Genomic DNA, 19,066 nt, shown 5'->3' with positions numbered 1-19,066 from the left:
CCCTGTTTTTTTTTTTTTTTTTTTCTTTTCCCTTCTGGTGATCCATTTGAATGTACATACAGATCTCACCCCCGCGGTGCTGCCATGCTAAGGGAGGGTCCAAATAAACACACAGAATGGATAAAAAAAAAAAAAAAAAAAAAAAGAATACATATGCTTCTCACGAAACGCCTCCCCAGTGCAGCAAAATCGTTACGATTCCCTTTTGTCTAAAATTAGGCAGATAAAAACTGCCACCCTGGAAGAACAACGCATCGTTGCAAATCAGGCTGGAGTTAAGAGGGCACACAAATGGGGTGTCCATACAAGTACGCGTATGGAGGGGAACCAAATTCGTCCTTTTTTTTCCCCTTTGGAATACCCAAAGGGACTTCACCCAAATCAATTCGGTGAGACCCACTTCGCAAAGTGGTTGTTAAGGCTCTCACTGCAACTTGTCAGTTTGCCCACCACGTAGGCGTCCTTCTCTTCTTTCCTGAGTTTATTCCACTTATGCGCTTCGATATTGATGACCGTCCAGCCCATCTTCCTCAACAGCCAGTTTTTAAAATGGGTGGTTCCACATGGGGCATACATCCTGCGGAGGGGGTGAACGTGCAAAGAAAAATAGTAGCGAGGTGAGGGGCCAGGGTATAGGCAAGTAGACTGATATAATTGGGCGTCCCACTTGGCGAAGAAGCGAGGCTAATTTATGCGAAGGGTTGATCACTTTGGAACATCGCGCATGCATATTTAGCAGTTGGCTGTCCCACAAATGGCATCATTTTAACCCCCAATTGGCCTTACTTCTTAGCCCTCGGGTCGGTCTCGTCCAGAAGCACCAAATGGTGGGATGGGCCGTCCACCTCAACGGCAATCCTTTCCCCCGCCGCTTCATCCCTTATGGCCAAGTCGATGGACAAAAGTTCCTGCGCCATGTGCTCATTTTCGTATTTCACTCCAAATTTGTCTAACACTTGGCACACCTGCTGGTGGAAGTCTGACACCTTCTCGCTAGCAGCATGGTGGCCATTTTTTAACTCTTTTTGCTTTTTCCCAAGTTGGCACATGATACGATCCTTCAAGGTGAGGAAGTCCTCGCAAAGGTGAAAGCCATGATGGGAATATTTTAATCTTAACCAGAAGGTAACAATCATGTGTAGGTGCATATCATTTTGCTCCCTAATTCGTACACCGTCCCAATTGTAGGTGTTAACAAAATGGGCTACTTCTTCATTTACTAAATTCACAATTGCAACGCCCCATAAATATCTTGCTAAGAGTAAAAAAGAAACTCCCCTATACTTGTGGAGAGTTTTAATTTCGTTTAGCAGGAAGGAGTATATTTTGTTTAAAAAGAGTTGATCATTTTGTGTTTCACTTTTTTGCCTCATATATTTTTCCCCCCTATTGGTGCCACTATCTTCCACCTGGTGTGCATAACAACAGGTAAATGCGTACGCCCATGCCATCGTTCCAAACAGTTCGGTGATGACGCTTAATTTGAAGCCTCCCCTTTGTTTGCCCTCCCCGCCAACAAAATAATCGCGCAGAGTTATGCTCGTTGTGATTGCTTGACCCATTTCATGGAACAACCTTCTGTTGTATACCCTCGATTTTATGTAGTACAAAAAAATGGAAATAAAATTTTCGGGGGATACATTTTGGTATATCCTCCTCGTTAGCAGAAAGTTAGTAATTTTCCTTGCCAAGGTAAATTCCGTTTTATGGTAATACGACATGCACCATAAAATTTTCCCCAGCAGTTTTACCTCCTTATGTGTATCTCCCCAGCTTTGTCTTTTCCTCTCTCCATTTGTGGCTCCGTTTGTGCCTCCGATTTGTATGCCCATTCCTACCTTCCTCTCTACCTCCTTCACGCATAAATCATACGCCCTTTTATTTTCAACTTTGAGCAGCGTAATTGCCTCCATAAAATAGGCCAGGTTGAACAAATTGGGGTTCCTGCTCGAGAGCACTTTCGCCTCCGCGTGCTTGGCGAGCTTCTTTAAAGACGCGGGCACGTCGTACCTGCAGGAGGATATGTCTGCATCGAGATGGTCGCTGGGATGGGCCAACTGAACGGTGTGCCCACTTCTGGTGAGGGACTCGCTTCCCCCACTCCTTCCGCTAGCGAAATGCGCGTCCACCCCGTGCAGGCAATAAACGCGCGCGAAGCAGGGCAGCAAAATACACAGACTTTTCACACTCAGCGAGCTGCGCCTCCTCAGCGCCGAGTCGCACAGTGTGTCAAAAAAATGTCGATCGAAGCAGTGCATTCGGTAGCAGTTCCTCACGAAAAGGGCTAGCTCATCCTGTTCGAAGGTCTCAATGAATTTTGTCTGCCTTGTCTGCCCGGAGGAGGGAGAAGAAACGGCTGCCCCTCCCCCATAGCAGTTGCTTCTTCGCTCCACAAATGGCTGCTTTGCAAGCGGTTGGAGGGGAACACACGAGTTAACTTTATCTTTAATATGCGTACTGATAGGCTCACTGCTCCATTTTAACTCCGCGCACAGATGGGTAAATTCTACTAAGTCCCGCACCCCACAGGTGTCTATATGCTCAATAAATTTGTTGCAAAAATAGCTTCTTTCAGTTTTCCATTCAAAATGGGACTTGGCTAAAGCACTCAAAATTAGGAGAATATCTTTCACACTAAAATGAACATTGTGAAAATTACTCTTTTTTAAATATCCTATCATGCTCGAATTGTTAAGGTGCAAAAAAATGGAAATCAGGTGGGCCATATTTTTGGACGACATTTTTGCTATCATTTCTTCATTTATCATTTTGTTCATTACAACATGATCGAATAGGTCTACAATTTTTTTTATTTCCCCGGATAGCCTTTTTTTAGTGGCCATTCCTGCTACGCTTTCTCTGTCTCTAGGCCCATCTGAATTTCCTTCCTTCGATAAAGAGCAAAAATATTTCATGTATCGGAAGTAGACCCAGCACACGTCAAGGAGGTGATGCGTCTTCCTTTTGTTCACATTTTGAAAAAAGGTATTCGTGGTATATCCATGGAAGAGGGAGAAAATTCTTAAAAAGTCTTCTCCCCCACCATTGACCATCCTGCCACGGTCTCTCAACTCGCATAGTCTCGGAAAAAGGGCAGAAAATTTGTAAAAAAAACTGACAACATCTTGATCGTTCATATGGGTAAAGTACTTCCCAAAGAAGGTTAGCACCTCTTTGAATATTTTTTTCAATTCCTTGGCGTCCATTTTGTCACTCGCATTTTTTATCCTTTCGATGAAGCTGAGCAAGCTACTTCTTACCTCATCGCTGGGGATATCTGCCTTCTCAATCGGTGCACTCACGTTGGGAGTCTCTTCGGTGTAAGTTCCACTTTTTATGTTATCCGCTTCGGCGCTGCTGTGGTAGTTACACTTTTGATGCGCCCCTAGTGATGTGCGTTTTGGGGTTATTACAAACGGGGAGCCAATAGCCACGTAGCTCTTCCCCGTTGCACACCCTGCACATTTCGCCGCTCCCTCATCGCTGTGATAAGCCTGTTCATTCATCTTCTCTCCATGGGATGATACCTCCTCACGTAAGAATTCACCACGTGGAGGCACCCCACCGTGTTCGTTCTCCCTCCTTGTAGTGTTCCCCCTTTGAAGGAGCAAAATATCCACAGACAAATTCACCCCGTTTTTATGTTCCAACAAGACGGCTACCTTTTCGGATCCCTTAAAAAGGTTGGAGACCAAATTGTATATAACCTTATGCATGCCGGAGACCTCCACGTCATGTTTCCTTCCATTCATGTTTATCGCCTTTTTGAATGTCCCAAAATGGTTCTCAAAGGTGCCCACATGGTTGTGCAGAACACGCAGGGCATTTAATTCTGCTTTGTTAAAATACAAATTAATGACCGTCCCATCTTCCAGCAAGAAGGACAAAAGGGATAAATAAAAATTCGTCAACATGGGATATGACCCATTCACGCAGTTCTCATTTTTCAAATAATGGGATAACTTGGCAAAGCAGCAAAGGAGCAGTTCTGCTGAGTATATATGCTTAAGACTGAGCGACCATACGATTAGAATCAAGTTTTCCAAAGAGTAGGTGCTCATGTGTAGGGGTACCTCCTCGCGGGTATTTTTTCCCTCCGTCTGAAATGTATCCCCGCATGGGCTCCTCCCTTTCCAGCACCTATTCATAATTTCCCTTTTTAGCCATTCATACAAAAGGATATTTTTTCTCGCCCATATATTTTTCTCCCTTCCTTTTAGCGCCCCAAAGGGGGTTTCCACTGGTGTGTATAAAAAGGGACATTTGCAAAGGCAAAAGAGGAGGGTTATCAGATCCTTACTTTTTATAGATTTTAAAAAACCCTTCGAATGTAAAATCTGGTCTACCGTACCTTCGAGCAAATCTTGGGGAAATACATTTTGCCTCGAAAATGAGAGAAGCATGTTGACCACCGATTCGTGTTCCCCCGCACGGACCATTTGCCTATGTGCATTTCTGCTCATAATAAAGTCTTTCACTTTTACGTAAAAATGTAGGTTTGAGTAATTTACATGGGAGTAGCTATACAGCAGCATTATCAGCTCCCTACTCTTCAGCAGAGGTATGAGATTCGTGCTCCTCTCGTAGTACCGTTCGTGTAGCTCCTTGAAATGCTTATTCAGCTTGCTTAATGACCAAAGCACGAGGACATATCGAGAGGGATTTAAGGATGGCAAATACGCGTCCGCATAATAGCATAACAGGTTGAACTTATTACACGGCGGGGGGGTCCCCCTGACTGATTCGCATGAGCGAGTTTTTCCATCGCTTCGGTTTTGTTCCCTTTGCTGAAAAGTTGTCTGCAGAGGGGCACTTCTGACCATGCCGTTGCTATTATCACCCTTTGATAGGCACACACTGTGCACACCACTGGAGTGCTCCCCCTGCCCATTTAGGACAAGAGCCCTTTTCAGCCACTCCCCTTCACCCTTACATGGACGTGCCAAACTGCTTTGCGGCGCCGTACTCGCAAAGACGTTCCGGGTGCCATCACCTCTGAACAGACTGGCATACTTACTAAGCGACCATATGAAGGAGGAAAAGAGCCTTTTGTTGTAGCTATCAACCTTAACGCTTTTCTTATGGTCAATAAAATACTGAAAAATGATGTTAATTTTTTCCTCTATTTCGTCATGGATATACGTTACACCTTTTAAGTAATTGGATTCATCCTTCCCACTGCATATGATTTGCATTAACCTGTGAACGAACGTTACGTAGTTAATTATATTGGCATTTCTTTCATTCTTCTTTATTATTTTTACTATTTCGAGGATACTTTCATTTTTCAAAATTGCCTTGTTAATTTCGATGCATTTGGATAAGGCATTTTTTGTTCCTTCTTTTTTTTTTGTGGTAAAAAAGGCACTTTCTTTGTCATCCAACCAGCGTTTTCCTATCTTTAGCACCTTGCTGGTAAGACCTCCCCCCCTCAACATTAATGTGTCTCCCTCGATGAGAAAGTACGTTACGCGCGTTCGCAAATGATTCGATCTATCTCAAACGTTTGGTGACCCTTACTGTAACATATATGTTGCCACGTTTGTGTTTCCCTTCTCCGATGCAGACTTCTTGGGGCCCCCTCACAAGTGGTGAAAACGCTGCTACGATTAGATGCGTGCGTGTAATTTTGGCGCCTCCCCTTTGTCAACATTTTGTGTTATCTCGACGTGCTCGAAGCGCGGGAGCGGCACGCGTTGCCTTTTAGAAAGAAGTGGCTCAAAGGGGGAAAAAAAATAAACAAAATAAACAAAATAGCAAAATAACAAAAACAGTACATGCACGTGCGGGAAAAAAAAAAAAAATCAATTTACTTTGCACCACATTTGCGTTTCACAAAGTGATGAACGTAACATGGGGGGGAAAGAAGTTGCCACCTTAAAGCGGAATGGGATAACCCCCGAAGGAAAAAAAACAAAATAAAACGTTGTACAGATAGATCACCTTTTTTGTAACTTTACATGCATACCTTTAGACTTCACTTGGACGAACATTTGGGGAGCACAAAATGTGCACGGCCTCACTGCACATGGGGGCACGCCGAAAAATGCGTCGAAAAATGATTCGAAAAATGGTTCACAAACGAGTGGTGCAAAAAAATGAAGCGGGGTTAGCTTTGTCCCATGCTTATCGTAGAGCCTTCAATTTTGCAACACCCCAATTAGCGCCCTTAACGAGTAGCGCACATGGTACCTATTCACAAAAAAAAAATTAGCGACGCTCACAATTTTCTCAGTAGTTTACACAGTTAACATTTGCACCAGACGGATTATTTTTTTTAAACCAACCCGTTTGGAAACACCTTTTGCTGAAAATGTCCAAATGTGAAGCATGTGGAGTGGGGGGGAACTGAAATGCCATTTTGTCTCGTTCCTACGCTCTTCCCCTTTGGGGAATACAACATAGAGATAGTGGCAATGGGGGAAAAACGTTCCCACATTTGAAATTTGCAAAATGTTTAGAAATTTTTTCCCTTTTCTTCTCCCCTTTGGAGGAAAAAATTTCCATAAATCGCATCGCAAACACCGTAAGGAAGAGCCATTTGCGTGTATATAAATTTTTATTTCAATGGGAAAATAAACTGGCGGGATACTTTACCAGCCACGGAATGGCTAGCAAAAAAAAAAAAAAAAAAACTACAAACATGTCACAACTTTCGTGATGTTCTTCCCCAAATTTTGAATTGACTTTGGGAAAACCCCATGTACGAACTTATTCCATTTTGTGTGTAAAACGTGCAGATGATACTCCTAGTAAGATTAACATGTGGAGAGTTCGCCGTAGGGCTTTTCTTACAATTTCGAGTTGATAATATTTCCCCCCCGAATGGTTTCCCTTCTTTACATCTTAAAGCGTCAGCGCTATTTTGCCATATCGCACGGGGTACACAAAAAATGTGAACATTCAAACATTCAAGCAGGTTACCTTCAAAACTGTCTACATACCAAAATTGCTTACAACGCGGGAATAGGCGTCCGCTCATAAACCGACTAAGTGATTATCATGCGCGTGCGGCATGCCTGGTACCATGTGCAAAGATGGCCAATTCATCACGTTAAAAAAAAAAGGCCCTATATACATAACATACCATTTGTACAATGCACAATTTTTCATTTTAGCCACACTGTGGCATATTTAAATATATGCATTAAGTGTTTTTACCCCATTATGACGAAGAGGGAAGAATTTTCACGCAAAAAAAAAAGAAGCAGTTTCCGCAAGGTGTCACAACATTTAATGCATCCCTTTTGTGGCCCTAATCGCGTTTTTATCACCAACACACAATTTGCAAGAAAATTTATTTGTTATGCCATTTCAGCCATGGGGCATTTTAACATAATATAGGCGTTTTTTTTTTTTTTTTTTTTCATCCCCTTCAACCATTTTTTCTACAACATTTTTTTTTCCATTTATCATTATTTGTTGCGCGTACACTAAAAACAATTTGCGATGCTTCCTTTGCTCTCTCTGGCCATGTAGATACCCCCTTTAAGCATTCTCGTTCCAGGCGTAATCGCCGCAACGGTGATTTTTTTGAAAGTCGCGCTTTTGGCTGGTACTCCATTTTGCGACATTCGCGGGGCGCTGCATACGTGTACGGCACAGGCAGCATTACTACTACGCATATATAAATGAACCTTTTAACGGAATAAGCTTACGCGCAAAGGTGTAGGAATGTATGCAAATAGTACGTATGCTGAAAACTGCATACACTCTGACACATGGGGCGGTTTTCATTCGCGCAGGTGACCTACGGGCGGGGCAGTCATTGTAATGTAAGTATAAGATATGATCACGTAAAAAAAAAAGGCCCCCTCCAACCAAAACGTTCCGTTTTTTCGTCATGCCGAAAAATTAATATATATATTGTATGCACATATATATAAACACATACTATATGTACATATGTATATATGCACTATATATAATGCATCATACGCCGCGCGTACATGGCAGCGCTTCATTCGAAATGCTGCGCCATGGTAGCCGTAAGGGTTACATAGGCAGCAAGCCCAACACGACAAACAGCGTTATATGGTACGTATGTAAATAGCAAATAGTAAGTAGCATCTGGCGCTTCAATTATGCAAGGTACGCCATGCACGTGTAGTATTATATGCATAAAATAAAATGTACGTATGCATGTTATATGTATGCATGACTGCGAAACAACCACCCCCTTTTATTTTTCCAATATGCAAATAAAAATATTGACTTTTTTTCTTGCGGTGAAAAAAAAAAAAAAACATATATTTCAAATGAAACGAATGTACAATGTACATATGAACAGCTTTAACAAGTGGAAGAAATCGATTTAAATTCCTTTTTTAAGCGCAAATTACGTTTCACCTCTTAAGCACAATTTTAAATTTAATAAAATATGTACATTTTAAAACAATTTATGCATTAATTTATGCATACATAATAAAATAACAGCGCTGTACATATGTATATAAAGAAAAACAGTACAATATTATACCTTTTCCTGCGTAACGCCTTTTTTTTACGGTCATTTTTTTATATAACTCCCCAAATAGGGATTATATTTACAAATAAAACATGTTTACAATTTTTTCCTAATCATTGAGGAAAAATAGCAAATTCACCCACATTTACGCAGCACATATACTGTATAGCTTGTTCCACTTCCACAAAAACTTTCACCAAGTTTCTCACCCCTCCCCCACATTTTACTTATTTTCAACAAGCGTTTTCCAAACATGCCGTAAGTTTTAAGAGAAATATGAACATAAGGGAAAAACAGAGCAGCGTTCTGTTGCAGCGAGGAGAGTGAGAGTAAACCATTATCTGCCGCATGCGTACATTTCTACGCCATGAGGTTTTTGTGTTGATATATGAATTTTTTTTTTCCGGCCCCCAAACGCCTCTACACTCTATATGGTTTTTTTTTTTTTTTTTTTTTTTAATTCTCCCCAAGTGGGCTTGCAAAATGTGCACATATACTGCTATGCTTTCACTTCTACATATTATAGCCGCGCTGGCTGCACAACGGTTTGATTTTTTTTTTTTTTATGTTTCACCACCGTTGTTGTAAAAGGGAAACTTCGTAATTTTTGTGTGCCCCCCTGGGCATGACCCGCCGTGCACACGTCCAAATGGGTTTACAACTTAGCGAATGTGATCCCCCCTGTAACATGATTGCACGTGCTTTTTTCACATTACGTTGTTGTTTTTTTTTTTTTTTTTTCTTTGCGCCTCTCCCATGTTCACACCTGCATATAATGAAAGTCCACGCTGCATGACGCGTCCCCTGCGGAAATTACACAAATTTGAAAAAAAAACATTCAGCGCATGTGGAAACATATGAATGTAAATGCATTTATATTTATGCGCCAACACATGAACGCAACGCCACTTTGCCGCTCCCCCCCCGTAGACTCTTTCCAATCGTTTTGTGGGCCCAGAAAAAGGACTGCCTGTACCTGACCATAGAGCTCCAGGATGCGGAGGACACCAAAATTGACCTGAAAGAAGACAAGTTATATTTTTACGGAAAAAAAGACAAAAATGAATACGAGTTTACCCTAAACTTTACAAAACCAATAAATGTAGAAGAGTCCAAGTACAGCACGAAGAGAAATATAAAGTTTAAAATTATAAAAAAGGAAAAGGAAAGATGGAAGACCATAAATAACGATGGCAAGAAGCACTGGGTGAAATGTGACTGGAACTCCTGGGTTGATACTGATGAGGAAAATAAAACAACCGAGTATGACGACATGGCAATGAATAGCTTTGGAGGCATGGGAGGTATGCCAGATATGAGTCAATTTGGAAACATGCCAGGAATGGGAGGTCTTGGAGGTATGCCAGGTATGCCTGGAATGGGCGGTATGCCAGGAATGGGCGATCTAGATTTTAGTAAGCTAGGAAATATGGGTGATGATATGGCCAACTTTTCAGGACTAGGAGGAATGGACCAGTTTAAGAACATGCCAAATATGAACGGCATGAACGATGACGACTCCAGTTCGTATGGCGATGACACCAGTGATGACGATGATGAAGTGGATGACGAGGAGGAAGACGAGGATGAAGTTGATAGCAAAAATGATGCGGACAAAATTCACGAGTGCAAGGACGCCAAGTGCAACATGGAGAAGGATGGCAGGCATGACGAAGAGGCCAAAATTCAGGACCCAATTGTGGAGGTGCAGGAGCCGGTAGCCTAGTTCAGAAAAGGTTAACATGTGAAGAGAAGGAATAAAAGGAAGAAATGAAAGAAAAGGAATAGGAAGAAAAGGCAGAAACACAAAACACATACGCCCACGCACGTGCACTTTTTGCGTGTAAGAGTGTGTACACCTGCGCGTTGCACATACGACGAACGTGTGTGCGCTCGCGCCTCTGCGTGTATTTCTGTAGGCATACTTGCCCGCGTGGAAGAGCCGCTTACATGCACCCTCGTGTCCGTATGCTCATACATATGCACATGCGTGGGTATGCTCCCGGGAATGCCCCACCGGAATGTTGCACTTCTTACCATGCAGCAGAAAGGAGAAGGATGAACAAAGCAGTGACATCTATTTTTCTACGTACCTAAAAGTGCTACGAATTTTCGCGTCCTGTACTGTACATCGTGTGCATATATACGTTTACCTGCGTGCGTACCTACGCGCCGCGTACCCCTATGCACAATTCTTAAAAATTTATTTTCCAAAAGGAACTTGCTCCTTTTTTTTTCTCATTTAAAAAAGAAACCAAAGGTCTTTTAGTAAGAAGAGTAGTACCTTAGCGGGTAAAAGGATGAACGTGGAGGGGGAGTGCGACTGTACAGCAAGGTGTGCTCGTGCCGCGGGAAAGGGTACCCACGTGGGAAAATATTACTGCACAGCAGAGTGACGCAAGGGGGAACACAGTAAAAATGCTAATTTCGGAAATGTAAATTGCTTTTCCTTTTCAGTGCCTTCCCAGTGTGTAGCAACCTTTTTGGCAAACCTCTGCCCCACCTTTACGTTCCACATTCCGCATTTTTCAAATGGGTAAGGAGGCCTTTTACAAATTCACCGCTTTGCTTAAAAGGGCAAAACTTTCACGCCCAAGGTGAGAGCCTTATGCGTACTGCAATCGTTTGCATGGCGACGCAGAAGGGGGGCGTAAAATTGAGGCATTATAAATGAGTCGCAAAAAAAATGTTAACTATGTTGGGTAAAGTTAGAGCAAATAAGTTGGTTAATTATGTAGCCCCCTTGGGGAAGGAACGGGGGTGGGGAGTCATATTGCTTTTGCCGCGCGCGAGGGTACGTGGTGGTGCTTGACGGGGTCAGCGGCATACACGGGGTAAGCGCCCACAACAAACGGACGTCCGCGTCGACGCGTTTGGTGTGGACCGGGAGGGCAGCTCGGTGGGAAGGCGGTCCTCCCCTTGCAACGCTACACAGCTGTACCACACGGTTGCACTACACCGCTTCGCATCACCGCTGCGCTTCACCGCGCCGAACCTCAGTTGATGTCCAACAAGTCGTCCTCGTAAAAGGAGGACTTGCGGACGAAGGCAGGCGTGTTGGCGTAGTTCTTGCCGTAGTTGTAGTACTTCTTGACCAAGTCGTAGACCTCCTTGGGCCCCGAGGAGCCGAAGGGGTATTTCAGCGGCTGCACCTTCTTCTCCTGCAGCTCATTCAGAAGAGGAGTGAAAATTCTCCACGATTCGTAGAGCTCCTCATCAGAAATAAATTTTTTCTTAAACCCTCTAAAGCATTCCAGCAACAAAGTTTCGTACGCTTCTGGAACGTAATTTTTTTTATTCTTATGATTAACAGTTAAATTCAGTTGCACTTCTTCCATTTCTTCACAGCCCGTTTTTTTTATCATCATTTTTAAGTAGATAACTTCCACCGGCTGGAGGATAATTACAAATTCGTTGTTGTACATGCTTTCATCCGACGATCCCATGATGTTATGAAATTGCAAACGAATTTCGCAGATGTCTTTATTTAGTCCTTTTCCTGCTTTGAATATGATGGGCACTCCATACCAGTTTATAGAATTGATGTATAAAATGCAGGTACAAAACGTTGGCGTAATGGAGTTGGAGTCTATGTGCGGATCGTCATGGTAGCTATGGTTCCGCTTGGACTCATCCACGGGGTGATCATCCGAAGGGGGGGCAGATAAGTTTTTCTCCTCTTGGTAATTCTCCGATTTTACGTACTGCCCAATTATCGTATTATCCAATTTGATAGACTGAATGCATTTCAGAATTTTTATTTTTTCATTCTTTACAGATTCGTCGTTTAAGTCGATAGGATCTTCCATCGTTATTAAGGCCAACAATTGCAGCATATGATTTTGCATCACGTCTCGGATGATTCCATAGGGGTCGAAGTACTGCCCCCTACCGTACACGCCTTTCGTCTCCTTCAGGGTAATCTTTATACACTTGATGAAGTGCCTATTCATCAGCGACAGCAGAAATGTGTTGGTAAATTTTAACTTCAGTAGCCCTGACACCATGTCCTTCCCCAAGTAGTGGTCTATCCTGTATATATGCTCTTCGTTAAAATTTTCCAAAATTTGCTTTGACAGCACTTTAAATGTTTGCAAGTCCTTTCCAAATGGCTTCTCTAAAAGTATTTTGTCCGTTCCATTACCGTTTTGGCAATTCTTTTTGTAATTCTTTAGGGTACTTACGAATATGTGAGGGGGTAACGCCAGATATAGTATTCTGTTTATGGCGAATGGGTGGTTTGCACCGGAGTGCCCTTCGTCCGAGGTGTCATCTGTGGGTACAGCTTTACCCTGCATGGGTGTGGACAGCCCATTTGCTCCTCCGTGGGCTTCCCCATGGGTGGCCGGTCCGTTTGCTCCTCCGGGGGCTTCCCCCGGGGTTGCCGCACCCGTCCCCTTCGCGAGAATGGCCTCATCCGGGTGGTGTTCCACCTTATCCGTGTCATTCGCAAACGATGCATTCCCCGCGGCTGCCGCCCAACTTGTGGGCGCAGTGCCGATTAGGTTCTCCCTCTCCAGCTGGGTCAGGTACTTGTTAAACCTCTCAAAGCTTTCCGAGCTGGAGTAGTCCCCGATGTAGTACCTGCACTTATTTTTGAAGCAATTTAGCAAGTCCTTCTTCTGGGTAAGAGACAAATCCTCATAGCTGTGCAGGCACCTCTTCAAGTAACCAACAATTTTATCAAAAAAGGAATCGAAACTTTGTGCCGTTCTCGCAAATCCCACAATTAACAAATCCTTTGGTAAGCGCTTATTACAGAAGAGTTTAAAAATGGCAGGGTAAATTTTCTTTTTTGCTAAATCTCCTGAGCATCCAAAAACGATAATGGTTAGGCATTCCCTCCTATTCAGGCTAGGCGAATGCACCGATAGGGAACTATTGGAGACATAAATATCTTCCAACATTTGGGGATAATTCGTATAACCGCAAGTCACCACGGTGGTGTTCATACTATCGATTAGGTACACAGCGGGGTAGAGGCAATAATTCACATCCACATACGATTTTAGCAGCATATTTTTCCAAAGGTCCAATTTGTCCGTAGAATTTAGTAAAAATATTTTGCTCGAAGCATTCCCCAGTAAATCCAAAGACACGGTGATTCTTTTCCGCACATCGAAATTGTTCGTCGTTGTAAAGTACACATATTCCTTCAGAAGATCCAAATTGTCGTTATCACTGGTGTCGTTACTGTTTGCCACTTTGATAGACGATTCATCGTAAATGTAACTGTTCTGGTAATTGTTCATATATATATTGAAGAATATATTTGGAAATAAACTGGCTATGTGAAAATCGCTCCCCATGCCTAGAATGGCGATATCCACTTTGGTATACTTCTTCACCATGTTCTTTATCTTCTCATTGTAGTCCCTTACACACTCCACTATATTTTTGGAAGTGTCTGGCCGGTACAACTGCTCCTTCTCATTTATTTTTAAACTTTCAAATAGGAACTTTATATTATTGTAGTTACTAAATTTGTGATCATCCCTTTTGTACCTTTCGTCGATAATGAAGAAAATCAATTTGCTTGTGTCTATTTTTATGTCCTTAACTAGCGCTATATTTTTATACACATCAATGGGGGTTTTTCCTCCAGAGAGTCCTATCACTACGTGTCCTCCCTCCTTGCTCAGCTGCTTTTCTGCAATCTGGTGACATATGTAGTACGCGCTTTTTTGGTTAAAATCGGTTAGGTCCTTCGCTTCCAGGTACTTCACATTGTGCAGGTGGTTCATCTGCTCCAGGCTTTTCGCCAGCGCCTGGCAATCCATCTTGGGGGAAAAGGCGCGTGGGGCGGTGCAAGGCGGTGGAGTAACGTTCGTACCACGTTCACACCACGTTCGTACCACGTTCGCACCACGTTCACGTATTGTGTGTCTCAAAAAAAAAGAAGGCAGTTTTTCCCCTTGTTGGTGCTAAAAATACGCACTATGGAGCATTTTCTTTACAAACGGCATGGGGATGTCGCGCCTGCGTGTTTACTCGTGCACGTCCGATTTATCCGCGTGTGACTCTTCAACAAAATACACAGACGCGCTTCCACTTGGTTAGCGGCACCACTGAAATGCACGCCTCCCCCCAAGAGGTGTTATTTTATTTTTCCTTTGCGAGGGGAAAAATGTGGAGAGTCAAGCGCGTCAACTCTGCTCATCCACCTGTGTACGCCAGAAGAAGAAGAAAAAAAAAATATAATAGCCCCTCTTATTATCCGCGCAGGGTGGGGGCAAATGCTTCACTACGCGATTCACAACTACACTTGCCTCTAAACCCGCGTGAACGAGCAATGTGCGCTTCTCCTTGGCGACGTTACTTAAAATAACTTCTTCCCAATAGAGAGTGATACAGGAATAATTCAGCAGTCAGCCCTCCGGCGGGGTTCGCCTTACGTGGGGTTTATAGCCAGCAGAAATGATGGTGGAATTGACAAGAGAGAGAATGAGAGCGCACACGCGGGGATCAATTGACATAAATTGACACAGGTGGGGGGATAAATTGGCGTGAATTCACATAGTAAGGAATAATCTGCCATATGTTAGCACACGTAGGCGGGAAGAAAGGAAAAAAAAAAAAAAAAGAAAAATGATAAAAAAGGAAGAAAGGAAAATGCTAAAATATCTTTCCCGCCTTTGTTCAAATATGTATGCTTCAAAGGGAGAAAAAACGAATGCATTTTTTTTTTTTTTTTTTTTCCCGCATGAAACTGCATAAAATTGTAGGCCCGCGAAAAAAAGAAGGCTTTCCAAATTCGCCCTGGAAAAAAAAAAAAAAAGAGCAAATAATTTGAAAACACGTATATAAAAAAAATATGCCTTAAGAAGAATTGCAAGAATAAAGCAGATTTTTTTTTTTTTGCCATTTGATCGCTTTCCTTGCCATATTTCTCTTCCTCCTTTTTTTATTTTCTTTTCTACATTTCGCTTTTTTATTCTTTTTTCCATTCCACTTTGAACGCCTCTCCATTTTTGTCGCCCACAAAATTGTAACTGTTCCATTTGTTTGTCAAAAAAAAGGAAAAAGTCGCAAAGGCGCATCTCAAAAAATTACAACTCATTTATTCGTATGCGCACAAGACGTGTATAGAAGCGTCCGTACATTGTTGCTACGCTGCGTGAATAAAGTTGAATCCGTCCAAGGGGGACCACGCTGCTTATGTAGAGTCACAAAAAAAAAAAAAAAAAGAACCAAACTTTGAGCAGCCCACACCAGGGATGGTGGTGGCATTCGCGCCTACATGAAAGCATAACCAATGAGTTAAACGTTAATGCGTTTTTTTTTTTTTTTTTTTTTTTGTTATACTCCATTTGTTGACCCCTTTTGTTGCTTTTCCAATTTGAAAAATGTTAACGTCAATGGAAGATCTTCTGGAAAGGCACGAGGAGGGAAATGACCCCCAAATGGTAGGCAGTAGCAGCCATGATATCCACACCATGAAGGGAAACATAGAGGGGGGAAGTAACTCCAAGGAAGGATGTGAAATTCTTCCATTTGGTGACAACTCCATGGTGATAGACACCGATCTTTCGCATGTCAGAATTGGTGACAGCGATGGCCATTTGGGAAAGCGGAAGAGAGGAGTGGAGGGCGGCGAATATACGGAGGATATACAGGGGAGATACCAGGAGGGGTCCCACCTGAACAGTACGGAGCATCCACCCCATGGCGATAACAACAAAATGGGTAACCCTACAAGAACTATGCTGATAAGCGGAAAAAACTGTGCAGGAAAAAATTCCCCCCGTGTGAACAGAGGCAATCCTATCCAATTGCAGGGAGACAACTTCGACGAAGAGGATACCCTATTGAAGGACGGCGACGAGGAGACTGAACTGTTAATGAGCAACGCCCAGGTAAGGAACATGGCAATGGAGGACTATGAAGACAATTTGTCCGTCGCATCGTCAGCACAAAGTAATTATGGCAAGTATAGGGACGTGGATCCAGACCACCTAATTTATTTATATGAAAATGAACATGTGGGGGGGTTGAAAAGCACAGAAGGGTTAGCGGCGGGAGAAGGGGTAGGCGAAGCAACGACAGAGGAACAACAACGGCAGCAAGGTCCCGTTGCCAGATATTTAGATAAACAGTACAAGGGACAAATAATCATCGATGGGAAGAACGAAGTGGACGAGCTCTTGCTCGCAATCAGAATGGCCTATTTCGACATGGCTAGCCAAAATAGAGAAGGTGCCTCTGAGCTGATAAAACAAAACACTTCTGTGGATTTTCTACAATCCGATCAGAGTGAGGGAAACGAATCGAGCGTCGACTGTTCCGAGGATGAGGCCTCCGAGAGGGATGAATGTGTCGAGCGACTTCGCCATTTCTATGAAGACAGTAGTGTGGATGACGGTGAAGAACCTGTTTTCGATCCGATTGCGCGCCTTCCGGGCACCCCTGGAGAGAGCGATAAGGAGGGGCAAAACGGAGATGCGCACAAAACAGATGCGCACCACGCAAATGTGCACAGTGGGGAGGGACAGGGCGCCCAGAGATGCGGGGACATCACGAAAGAAACCATCCAGGAGGTGATCAGTGACGACGCAGAAGATGGAATGGTGAACAGTGCCACGAACGGGGAGGCCAGCGGGGATGTCAGCGGAGACGCATCGGCAAATACGACGATGGACAAATCAGCAGAGTGCGTCTTCCCGGAAGAAAAAAATCAACTCAGCAAGCAAAGCAGAATAAGGTTAATGGGAACCCCCGAAAGTGTGAAAGAGGACATACCAATAGAGAAAATAGGGAAATTAATAAAATTAGAAGACGATGTATTGACTGTGCATGCATTTAAGTGCGAATTTTACCTAAGTGTTGCCTCTGTGTTGTGCCTCCAGAATCGAAAGATAATCGGGTGCATCATTAATGTCAGTTCGAACGAGACGGAGATTTTCTACTACGCCAATGTGCTCTTCCCAAAAGTGAAAAACGAATTAACGCCCAATATAGATATATATGTCGACCAAAAACATGCCGTGTACCTCAACGTGGGGGTGAACATCTGCGCGGAATTGTTCAAAGTATTTAAGAACCCAGCCATACCTTTCGTTTTTATTAACTACAAAGATTTGTATAGCATTGCCGACGCGCAGTTGGCCGAGAGTAGCAACCAAAACCAGGAGGGGCCGGACACTAACAAAAGTGCAACGGACGCTGGAAAGCTTAAGGAGCATACCATTTCGGATTTACTGCATAACATTGCATCGTCACCCTGTACGCAGGCAGGAAAAAGTGCAAACAAAAATTGGCACAAAAATGGATCTTCCCAAAATGTTACCCCCTACGATACCGCTCAGAAAAATAACAACCATGGAGCGCATGTGAAAACTCATGGCCCCCCCAGACGCAGAGGTGCGCGAAACTTTGGCAGTGCATCCTCTCGCCGCCCTTCAAATTATAGATTTAAAAATTTGAGTTATGTAAATTCTATACGGGGTAGCAAAATGGGCATCCTGCATGGCAATGGCTCAGCTGGTCTGCATACTTGTGAGGGAAAAATTGGTGCCTATGTTGGAGCGCCCCTCATGAATGGAAATGCGTCTTACGGTGGTGCTAGTGGTATGGGCGGCGCCTACAACGGTGAGGGCGCCCAGAATTACGGCAATGGCACTCCCCACGGCGTCTCCATTTCGGAGATGCAAAGTGGCTACAACGTACACGCAGCGGTTACAAGATCCGACGTTACAAGATCTGACGTTGCGCACCCCCCTCCGTTTTTGCCCCCCCAATATAACCACCAACTTGCAAGCCACGATTACTCCAGGCCGACCCTGTTTAGCCCATTTGACCAAAGGAAAAGTGCCTACCCAGGTGAAGCCTCATATGACACCCACCGTGGGTCCTACAACATGCACACGATAAATCGCGCGACAAATCGTACGAATAGATACGTATACAACAAAATGAAAAGGGGCCCTCCGTTCAGTAACATTATGGTTGCAAACTCAAATGACTACTCAAATGGCCGGGGCCCCTTCAAAACGGAAAAAAAATATGCGCTGCACCAGCCGTATAATGTACATAGCGGTGGACCCCCTAGCTAATGTGCACGTCGATGATACGGAGCGTCACAACTATTCGCACAACGCCATTAAAAGGAGCAGCTCCCCCAATTTGAAATTGCTTAATTTGACGCACTATATTTGTGTAACCTACATGGTGGGCTGGCCCTACCTGGACTATAACCCCTCCCAGTTTGTATCCTTCACTTTTCCATTTCACTGCTTTGTAACATTTTTTTTTTTAAAGTTCTCATTTGATATTCACCAAAAGGTACATCTGTATGTACATACCTTTTTTGCTTTTTCGTTTTGCGTTTCGCCACTTGGTGGCGTCTCCCATTTGTTCCCCTCTTCCCCTCTTTAGGGAAAGCGGCACTCGTGGAGCCCTTCACGAATGCGTTATTGGGAGGGCAGCTTGGGGGCAAAGCACAGCGCGTGTTTCGCATCAGATGCATTATTCTTATTATGTGGTTTACCAGCACATGGTTTGCTTACCGCCTGTATATGACTCCCCCATATAAATGCTGCTCTTCCCCCCCAACCCGTCCACCTTCGTGTTAACACGTCATGTCACATCACTCACGCCGCT

General features: G+C 43.6%; 4 protein-coding genes across 4 annotated transcripts, besides 16 other annotated features; 2 read left to right on the top strand and 2 right to left on the bottom strand.

Annotated features, from left to right (window-relative positions):
• Window positions 1-342: 342 nt before the first annotated feature.
• Window positions 343-371: a microsatellite.
• A 10-nt stretch (window positions 372-381) lies between these two features.
• PVX_117800 (hypothetical protein, conserved) lies at window positions 382-5,438 on the bottom strand (the record flags this gene model as incomplete). The annotated part of the gene is made up of 2 exons (XM_001615804.1): window positions 382-577; window positions 787-5,438. 2 exons carry the CDS (start codon window positions 5,436-5,438, stop codon window positions 382-384), a joined length of 4,848 nt encoding a protein of 1,615 aa, XP_001615854.1.
• Window positions 1,723-1,753: a microsatellite.
• Window positions 2,827-2,847: a microsatellite.
• A 171-nt stretch (window positions 5,439-5,609) lies between the features above and the next one.
• Window positions 5,610-5,647: a microsatellite.
• Window position 5,648: 1 nt separating this feature from the next.
• Window positions 5,649-5,695: a microsatellite.
• Window positions 5,696-8,225: 2,530 nt separating this feature from the next.
• PVX_117795 (hypothetical protein, conserved) lies at window positions 8,226-10,735 on the top strand. Its single transcript, XM_001615803.1, has 3 exons — window positions 8,226-8,508; window positions 8,621-8,725; window positions 9,398-10,735. Exons 2-3 carry the CDS (start codon window positions 8,721-8,723, stop codon window positions 10,191-10,193), a joined length of 801 nt encoding a protein of 266 aa, XP_001615853.1. The 5' UTR covers window positions 8,226-8,508; window positions 8,621-8,720; the 3' UTR covers window positions 10,194-10,735.
• Window positions 8,661-8,705: a microsatellite.
• Window positions 9,105-9,178: a microsatellite.
• Window positions 9,250-9,289: a microsatellite.
• Window positions 9,545-9,568: a microsatellite.
• A 420-nt stretch (window positions 10,736-11,155) lies between the features above and the next one.
• PVX_117790 (glucose-6-phosphate 1-dehydrogenase, putative) lies at window positions 11,156-14,247 on the bottom strand (the record flags this gene model as incomplete). The annotated part of the gene is made up of 1 exon (XM_001615802.1): window positions 11,156-14,247. One exon carries the CDS (start codon window positions 14,245-14,247, stop codon window positions 11,464-11,466), a length of 2,784 nt encoding a protein of 927 aa, XP_001615852.1. The 3' UTR covers window positions 11,156-11,463.
• Window positions 13,514-13,539: a microsatellite.
• A 639-nt stretch (window positions 14,248-14,886) lies between the features above and the next one.
• Window positions 14,887-14,921: a microsatellite.
• A 102-nt stretch (window positions 14,922-15,023) lies between these two features.
• Window positions 15,024-15,072: a microsatellite.
• A 403-nt stretch (window positions 15,073-15,475) lies between these two features.
• Window positions 15,476-15,502: a microsatellite.
• A 311-nt stretch (window positions 15,503-15,813) lies between these two features.
• On the top strand, window positions 15,814-18,519 carry PVX_117785 (hypothetical protein, conserved; the record flags this gene model as incomplete). The annotated part of the gene is made up of 1 exon (XM_001615801.1): window positions 15,814-18,519. One exon carries the CDS (start codon window positions 15,814-15,816, stop codon window positions 18,517-18,519), a length of 2,706 nt encoding a protein of 901 aa, XP_001615851.1.
• Window positions 16,486-16,528: a microsatellite.
• Window positions 17,884-17,978: a microsatellite.
• Window positions 18,389-18,496: a microsatellite.
• Window positions 18,520-19,066: the final 547 nt, after the last annotated feature.

This window comes from Plasmodium vivax, chromosome 12, assembly GCF_000002415.2.
Source record: "Plasmodium vivax chromosome 12, whole genome shotgun sequence".
Classification (NCBI taxonomy): Eukaryota; Apicomplexa; class Aconoidasida; order Haemosporida; family Plasmodiidae; genus Plasmodium; species Plasmodium vivax.
Note: the sequence above shows the minus strand (reverse complement) of the source record. Positions and strands in the feature narration are given on the sequence as shown.